Source organism: Olea europaea, unplaced genomic scaffold (assembly GCF_002742605.1).
Source record: "Olea europaea var. sylvestris unplaced genomic scaffold, O_europaea_v1 scaffold1443, whole genome shotgun sequence".
Taxonomy (NCBI): Eukaryota; Viridiplantae; Streptophyta; class Magnoliopsida; order Lamiales; family Oleaceae; genus Olea; species Olea europaea.
Window position 1 is genome coordinate 141,445 of NW_019231973.1, and position 8,868 is coordinate 150,312.

Consider the following 8,868-nt stretch of genomic DNA (forward strand, 5'->3'; position numbering starts at 1 on the left):
GTATAAAATTTTTAAACTATCTTGAATGAAATTTTGGTCTGAAATCACAACACCCCGTGGGAGGGGGGCTTCTTGGCCCCTTCCAACCTCCACGATGATCTTATTGTGAAGATCAATTCACGTAACAATAATAGTATGAGTCCACAACTTAATAGAATTTTTTTTTTTTATATTGCTCCCAAATATATATATTGTGGTAAAAAAAAAAAAAAAAAGTAAAGTTCTTACCAAATCACATGTCACGTTTCGGGTTTGGACTTTGACATTAATACCATGAAAAAAGAAAAGAAAAAAGAGTATTGCTATTTGTACATCAGAGTGTATAGCCCCTCACGGGAGGCCACGTAGCAAACCCCAAGCAAGAAAACTCCTCAAGAAAACATGGCAATTTCCAACAGGGGATTCTCTTGAAAGAAATTTTAATTTTTGTCTCTTTTTCCAGAACTACGCATCCCCACTTAATTTTTTCTTAATTTTTCTTTCTTTTTGCTGAGGTGGTATTTAAATTCTGTAAAAATCCCTTATTACGCTCCAACGATGTAAAAAAAAGTAAAGAACAAATCACAAAATATTAATAACGAAGAAATGGGGACCGGCAGTTTGCTCTGTTCGTGGTCTTTAACGATAACGCCCCCATAAAGCAACCGCCGCATTTTCTTTCCCTCCTCACCCTATTCCACTATTTTCCTTCTCCTTTAAGGGAAAAAGAAAGAGGAAAATGGCTCTACAAGAGGAAGAACAGCAACAGCGGTTACTCGATGAACGATCGGTTGATTTGTACGAGGAAGATGAAGAAGAGGGGGCATACGATTACGCCGAAAAAGTCCACGTAATTGGAGTCAATGAAGGGAACGAAGCAGATGAATATTACGCCAAAGCGCCGCCGTTTTCGTGGCGGAAGCTTTGGCTGTTCACCGGGCCGGGGTTCTTGATGAGTATAGCTTTCCTGGATCCGGGCAACCTGGAGGGGGATCTCCAGTCGGGCGCAATTGCAGGCTACTCTTTGCTTTGGCTGCTACTATGGGCCACAGTCATTGGCCTCTTGGTCCAGCTGCTGTCGGCCCGGCTTGGCGTGGCCACTGGACGGCACCTTGCCGAGTTGTGCAGAGAAGAGTATCCAAATTGGGCCAGACTACTGCTTTGGGTCATGGCGGAGCTGGCCCTGATTGGGGCTGATATTCAGGAGGTGATTGGTAGTGCAATAGCTATCAAGATTTTGAGCCATGGGTTATTGCCTCTGTGGGCTGGTGTCATCATCACTGCTCTTGACTGGTAAAATTAAAATCTTGAACATTGTTTTATCTTTACTCATTCTTGTCTTATTTAATATAATTTTTTCGTGCATTAAAAATTAAATCTTAGAGTGTTAAGTGCTTGGATTATGTCGGAATTGGAGTAAACCATGTTTCAATTTTGTTAAAATTATGCTTAGTTTAGACTAGCTCATTTCACTTGTTTATTTCCCTAATGCTTGGAATGTTGAAGTTAATAGGATTGACCTTATAGACTAGGAATGTTTTATGCATTTCTTTTCTCCTTTTCAATTATATTCAGGAATCTCATTCAGTATCTAAATTGTGAGTTCCCATTTTTATCTTGTGCAGCTTCATCTTTCTGTTTCTGGAGAATTATGGTGTTCGGAAATTAGAAGCCCTTTTTGCTGTCCTTATAGCTATTATGGCGCTCTCATTTGCGTGGTTGTTTGGTGAAACGAAACCCAGTGGGGTCGAACTTTTAATTGGTTAGAGAAAGCTATTTTTGATACAAAATTACTTAATACTAAATCATAAGAGTATATTCAAGAGACTCTTTAAATACAAAATACTCTCTATTTTAAAGAGTCAATACTTAAAAAATGATTTTCAAGAGACTCTCTAATTTAACTTTTTAAAGTAGAGAGTGTGTTTGATTCTCCAAATTTATAAAGACAAACCCACTTTCTATTTTTAATGTACAATGATTGCATTTAATATATTACAAATTTCAATACTTTATAATTTAAAATTTTCAAATTACATTTGAATTGATTGGTCATTAATATATATAAAATATGTGGAGAAATCTTCATTGGAAAAAACAAAACAAAGAATTAAAATAGAGAACTTGTTGGAGCGTATAAAAAAAATTACTCTCTAAATTTAAAGATGCTTTCTATTATGCATACGATACCATTTATAAATAAAGAGTCTTTTGGAGATGTTCCTCCCAAATGAGATAAATGCTAACTGTTATTGTAGGCGTCGTGGTCCCAAAACTCAGCTCCAAGACAATAAAGCAAGCAGTAGGAGTTGTTGGATGCATTATAATGCCTCACAACGTATTTCTACACTCTGCTCTTGTACAATCTCGAGAAATTGACAACCGCAAGATAGGCAGAGTTCGAGAAGCTCTCACATATTACTCGATAGAGTCTGGCGCTGCTCTGACAATCTCTTTCATTATAAATCTGTTTGTGACAACAGTAATTGCGAAGGCATTTTATGGTTCAGAACAAGCCAATAACATTGGCCTTGGAAATGCAGGGCAGTATCTTCAAGAAAAGTATGGTGGGGGATTGTTCCCAATCTTATACATCTGGGCTATTGGATTACTTGCTGCCGGACAGAGTAGCACTATAACTGGCACCTATGCAGGGCAATTTATAATGGGGGGATTTCTAAACCTGCGTTTGAAAAAGTGGATGAGAGCACTGATAACAAGAAGCTGTGCTATCATCCCGACTCTAATAGTTGCCCTTGTTTTTGATACATCTGAACACTCATTAGATGTTCTAAACGAATGGCTTAATATACTTCAGTCAATTCAGATCCCGTTTGCTCTTATTCCACTCCTTTACTTGGTGGCCAAGGAGGAAGTCATGGGCATTTTCAAAATTGGCACCGTTCTCAAGGTTTTTTCTTCTTGATAAAATTTTATAGCGTTATTATATCAGTGCATTCATTTTTGCATTTTGTATTATTTTACATTACCGAACTTACTATATCATGCTGGCATCTGTCACACGATTAATTTTGATTGCACTCTTAGGGGTTTGACTGAGGGTGGATTGCAGGGCGTCTTCCATGGATGAATGCGCAGTTAAAATATTGATGGTGTTTCAAGCTTTTTGACAATTTCATTTAATTAATATGAATTCATGCATCCTTTGAAGAGTTTGTTTGTTTCCTTGAAGGGTAAAGCATAAATCTTTGCACAATGGAAAAAGAATGGAGAATGATAGTTGGAGAAGATTTATTTTTTTCAAGAGGGAAAGAAAGAGATAAATTTTAACCTTGTGCGCTTTTCTGCTTAAACTTAGATGGGTTTATGGGCCTAGACCGTGAAGTAGGAGAAAATCTTGATAAATTGAGAAGCTTCTCGGTAACAAGATAAATGATTTTGGCCCTTAGCTGACCAATTTTTTGGTTGATGCGTTCTTATGCATAAGCAAGTGCACACGCTTGGTTTATTATGTTTTCTAGTTAGCTGATAATTAGATAATTTTACCATTTTAACTTTTACATTGTAGATTGTGTGAAATTGATGATGAAATTTATAACTTGCATTTAAATTGACATTTGATTTTACTTTTATTTTTAGTCAGTGGTTTATTTATATAAATGTGGAAGATCATGATTCATCTTCCTTTGCAAGTCATAAACTAATGCTACTTTTCGTGTCAATTCTGCAATTAACATTATCTTAAGAGTGAAGGAAATTGGTTTATCATATTTCAAGCGTGCTTGTTTTATTGCCTCGTCTTGTTTATTCCAAACTCTTACCGGGACAAGCACCATATGATTTTTAACACATTTCTGTGTAGATAATATCATGGCTTGTGGCTGCTTTGGTGATGGTTATCAACGGGTACCTTTTGGTGGACTTTTTCTCTTCTGAAGGGAGTGGAGGTATTTTTACGTCTGTGGTATGCATATTCACGGCTGCATACGTCTGTTTCATTGTGTACCTCGTAGCAAGGGGCATTACCTTTTCCAATAGGTTGACAACTACAGGAAACTGACCGATTGCACTTTTAACATTCCAGTCAAATGAGCATTCCTTTGGGTGTTTGATATGGGTATTCATTTCTGTACCGCACATTCAAGTCCCTATGCAGAGGATGGGAAGAATGTCAAAGTTTTATTTCCTGATAATGGTATTTATTCTTCCTGTAGAATCTTTAAAGCCATATATGTATCATAAACTTCTTCGTGTTCAGGGGCCAATACTATTAACCAACAGTAGTGATCCTTGGCCAGAAATGTAATGGTAGAAACCCAAATTTAATCAAAATGCTTTTGGCTTATTTTGTCCCTCATTCCATATTAAAAGCACCCTCCCCAATTATTTTCTTATAAGCCTACGTGAGAGACAGACATTTGATAAATTGTTGGGCCGAGAAATTTCACAGGAGCTCAGAAACACGAAACCGTTTCTCCATGACAAGTAGTTGAAAACTACTCAAATTATTTCATTACAATGTGTGCTCAAAACAAAGTTTTAAACATCATTCCAAGTGCATGTAATTGAATGTTTTCTAATGGAAACAATAAATTAGGGAGATTTTAAGGGCACTTGGGTTTGCCCTTGGAGTTGAGCATGTCTCTGTAACAGGGGCACTCTGACTTGTTACCATACGTTCCTGAAGGAACACAGTTGCACTTGCTGCAGCATATGCCGCAGAAGTTCAAGCAACGCTTCTGTATGCCTGCTTTTGCACACCTTGCCTTGCACAGTGCACCGCAAGAAGCTGTCATTTCCATCACAAAGGTATCATTATTAATCAACAATCAAATTCTATCATATACAGTTTGATGAAATTTAACTCTTCCCTTCTTATAACAGCAATAATACTCACAAATCAATTTATTTTATTTTATTTTTGAAAAAGAAAAGAAGGAAAAGAAACATAGATTTAAAGAGGTATACCTGGGATTGGCGTTGGCGTTGGGGCAGGTCCAGTTGGAGGTGGTTTAGCTGCAGCCAGTGTAGTAAAAGAAGAGCTGAAAATCAAGGAAAGAAGAAACAAAGTGAAGAAAAGAAGCTTCATTTTCAACAAGCTAACAACAATTAAAATATGTATGGTCTTTGATGTGCTGAAAGTGATGGCCTAGTGAGACTGCATTGCAGTATTTATAGTAGGAATCTAGGGTTCAAAATATGCCTACGTGGTAATTTCATCCATTAGAAATATAAAATGCGTACAGCCCATACACAGACTGTACGTGTGGGAAATGGAGACCCTCTTGCTCTTGTTGACTCTTGAGGACACAATCTACTGAGGTCTTTGTTGTAAAGAAGGTTACATGAAGTTTCTAAATCCTAGCTTTTTTATTTTAAAAACCCTGCAAGTTGTTTGTCATATCTTGCAACAAGACATGCATGTATTTTATAATCACCTCCTTTGAACATAACCTAATTCTAGAATAGTTTTTTACTCAACATGTTATTTATATTATTTACAGCCTGTTTAAGGCTGTTTTGGAAGCGAAATCGTGTTGGCAATTGAGGCAAGTGGGCATGGGGATAGATGCAAATTACGTAGTAAACTAACTAGAAGGTTCCTCAAAAGAGTAATTTTATGTAGAATTACTCGTGCTTACAATTTAGGTGACAATAACCTCGCATCTTGTAATTAATGATCAATTGGACGCTACTTGTGCTATGCACAAATTATTTTAAGAACAAGTGCTACACTTGCAATTTGATAGAATACGATGTTGCTAATATCAAGTTAATTTAATCAATGGTCACTGAATTATGCTATAGGTTATTTATTGCTCATTAAAATTTAAAAAATTACTCTTTGCTCATGGAACTTTGATATAGGATATTAATAGCTCACTGAAATTTGAAAAAGTTACTCATGAATCATTCACATCATTTCCTTTGGTATTATCCATACTAAAGTTCAGTAAGCAACAAATAGCTTCATTCAAATTTAGGTCAGCAACACGTAATCTTTTTTCAGTGAGTAAATAGTAACTTATAATAAGGTTTAGTAAGTAACAAGTAACTTTTTAAATATCGATAAACAAGTAATAATTTATAGCAAAGTTCACAACCATTGATTAAGTTCTCTCTCTAATATCACTTATAGATGGCATTTGAGAAATAGAACTTCTAGAGTAATTTTAACTTTTTAAAATAGAGAGTTGAACACATTCTTTATTTTCTTTATAATGATTGCATTTAATAAATTGCATATTTGTATACTCTACTTTCCATGTTATTCAAATTATACTTGACCTAATTATTCATCGACAATTATTATTATTATTTTTTTAAAAAGTTTTAAATAAAATGTGATGGGAAAACAATAATGCTTATTGAAAATCAAAATAAAAGGCCAAGATATAGAGTAATGTTGTGCTGCATTAAATAATTTTACCCTCTAAAATTTAAATATATTCTCTATTTTACATAATGCGCTCTTTATAAATAGAACGCTCTTAAAGATAAGATAAAATATTCATAAGGTCTGGTTTTTTAACTAACTAGTTGATATTCATGCTTCTTCAAAATTTAACCATGATATTTTGTCTATAGATTCACATTCAAGTGTGATAGGCAACGAAATTATATGGAAAATTTTTTTTAGCATTTCTCTACGTAGTTACAATTTGTGCACAAATAGTTTGTCTGGTACGGTAATAAGTAATAACATATTACATTACAATATTAAGAAATAAAAAGTAATTAAATTTTGAAATCGTCGACCAAGAAACCAATTGACTTTATGAATTTGTTCTTTTCATTTACAAATTTAACCAGAACAGATTCAATCTTCTTTGGGGTTTCAGGGGAACGAAAGAAATGGATAAAATCTTTGCAACTTTACTCGTCGTCTCCATTTTCATCGTTATTCCATTTTAATTAATTATTCATCTCGATTTGTATAATCTTTTCATTTGAGCCTATTTTTCAAAATTCATTTTTTTATCGCACATTTTATCAATAAAATAATTTTGTACTTAAATTTAACACTTTTTAACTTTTTATCCACACATTTTTCCAAAATGAAAAAAAAAAAAAAAATCATTTTTAACAAACAATCTCTATGAAACAGAGGCGTAATACATTGGATTAGCAAGACACCAAGAAAGAATAATCAAATAATGATACAATAGATAGAATAAATAGTCGAAAACAGTCCATACAAAAAGTAAAGCTGTATACCAAAGAATACAATAAAATAATTGACAAAGAGAGCCAATGTGGCAAAATCCCCAATTCGGATCCGAATCAAAAACATATAAATATGTTTAATTATCCGATTAATGAAGATGGGTTTGCAAAATAATCGTGTCTTCTAGAAGAGGAGCCAGCCAAACACGGCCCCTCCCAACACCAAACTTCCCTGCAACACCATCAATTTCTCTGCTCCACTCTGCACCAAAATGGGAAAATTATACATTAATTAATAAATTCTAATCTTAACCCATAATCTCAACTCTAATTAAATCATGCCTGTGAAAATCAGTAAAAGCAAACGGCACCAAAAAAAATATTAAAAAAAATAGTTGCGTGCAGAGGGTGTTCTCAATTTGTTAATGTATTCACAGATCCGCCGTGTTTGTCATCGTACGCTGTACGATTGAAAATTTTCTACTAACCCATGGAGGACATAATTCAGATCAATAGATGCTAACGTGCACCGGGAGACGATGTTAGCGGGCATTGTAAGTTTGCTTCTTTTGCCACACATTTGTTCATGCCACCACCAGTGCGCACATTAATAAAGAGCAGCATCACAAAAGACTGGTATTCTTTGATTAGCTATGTAACTACAAGCTTAATAAATTAATATCAATGGCGTGGCATGAGACACTATGATTCTGTTCATTTTACAGATCTAGAAAATCCTTTCGTAATTTTCGATAAGCATTGTCTTCTTCGAATCTCTGTTTTAACAAGAATTTTATGGATCAAGGAAATACTCGAATGAAAATGAGAAAATAATGGCACGTATTACCAGATCCGGATGCACATTACCGATTCAGCACTAAACGACAGCCAAGACTAAAATTAGGGGAGGAATTAGAATTTAGAAATGTACCTCATCGCTAAGTGATGTAGGACCTGGGGACATGGAATCGGCACTAGGTCCGGGGGCTTCAGTTGGAGGTGCGGGTGGGCTATTCAGCTCCGGAGCCGGAGCAGGTGAAGGTGAAGTGTGCTTCTTGCCTTTTTTCTTTCTGTGAGCCGGAGCCGGAGCCTTAGCCGGGGTCTCACTCGGTGGCGCAGAAACCGGAGCTGGTGGTGTTGCCGCCTCGGGAGCGGGAGATGGTGGAGACTGAACTGGAACAGCCGTTGGTGGAGAGCTGACTGGCTCCGGAGCAGGAGGCGAGCTCACTGGAGCCGGTGAGGAAGCAGTCGGTGGGGAACTTACAGGAGCAGGGGTGGAAGCTTTCGGTGGAGAACTTACAGGAGCAGGGGTGGAAGCTTTCGGCGGAGAACTTACAGGAGCTGGAGTAGAAACTGTCGGTGGAGAACTTACAGGAGCTGAAGCCGGAGGAGTTGAAGTAGGAGCCGCCACTGGGGCTGCAGATTTATGCTTTGTAGGAGCTGCAGCAGGCGGGGTAGAAACCTTAGCCGCTGCCGGAGCATGAGCCGGTGCAGCCGAAGGAGACTGGCCTCCAACACCAGCCACAACAATGCAGATCAATGCAATTACAAATCCCACCTTGAACTCCATGGCTACTCAAGAGAGAGGAAATCGCAAAATATTAGAGGACAATTGTTAGAGAAAGTTAAATGAAGAGCAGATGCATAAATAGAGTGAAAATTTCAGTATTAGGAATAAAATATAAAAGGGTGAAGAAGGTTCAACATTTGAGTGGGCCCACGCAAAAAATGAACAAAAGGGGACACCGTAATGTGGACTGG

At 36.5% G+C, this 8,868-nt stretch overlaps 3 protein-coding genes across 3 annotated transcripts; 1 reads left to right on the forward strand and 2 right to left on the reverse strand.

Annotated features, from left to right (window-relative positions):
* Positions 1–564: 564 nt before the first annotated feature.
* Positions 565–4,292, forward strand: LOC111376075 (metal transporter Nramp3-like). The gene is made up of 4 exons (XM_022999003.1): positions 565–1,272; positions 1,605–1,741; positions 2,238–2,890; positions 3,803–4,292. The coding sequence occupies exons 1-4, from the start codon at positions 719–721 to the stop codon at positions 3,998–4,000; spliced, it is 1,542 nt and encodes a 513-aa protein (XP_022854771.1). The 5' UTR covers positions 565–718; the 3' UTR covers positions 4,001–4,292.
* Positions 4,293–4,391: 99 nt separating this feature from the next.
* On the reverse strand, positions 4,392–5,396 carry LOC111376076 (peamaclein-like). Its single transcript, XM_022999004.1, has 2 exons — positions 4,909–5,396; positions 4,392–4,729 (listed from the first exon to the last, which is right to left on the reverse strand). Exons 1-2 carry the CDS (start codon positions 5,027–5,029, stop codon positions 4,545–4,547), a joined length of 306 nt encoding a protein of 101 aa, XP_022854772.1. The 5' UTR covers positions 5,030–5,396; the 3' UTR covers positions 4,392–4,544.
* Positions 5,397–7,040: 1,644 nt separating this feature from the next.
* Positions 7,041–8,762, reverse strand: LOC111376077 (lysine-rich arabinogalactan protein 18-like). Its single transcript, XM_022999005.1, has 2 exons — positions 8,039–8,762; positions 7,041–7,369 (listed from the first exon to the last, which is right to left on the reverse strand). The coding sequence occupies exons 1-2, from the start codon at positions 8,675–8,677 to the stop codon at positions 7,292–7,294; spliced, it is 717 nt and encodes a 238-aa protein (XP_022854773.1). The 5' UTR covers positions 8,678–8,762; the 3' UTR covers positions 7,041–7,291.
* Positions 8,763–8,868: the final 106 nt, after the last annotated feature.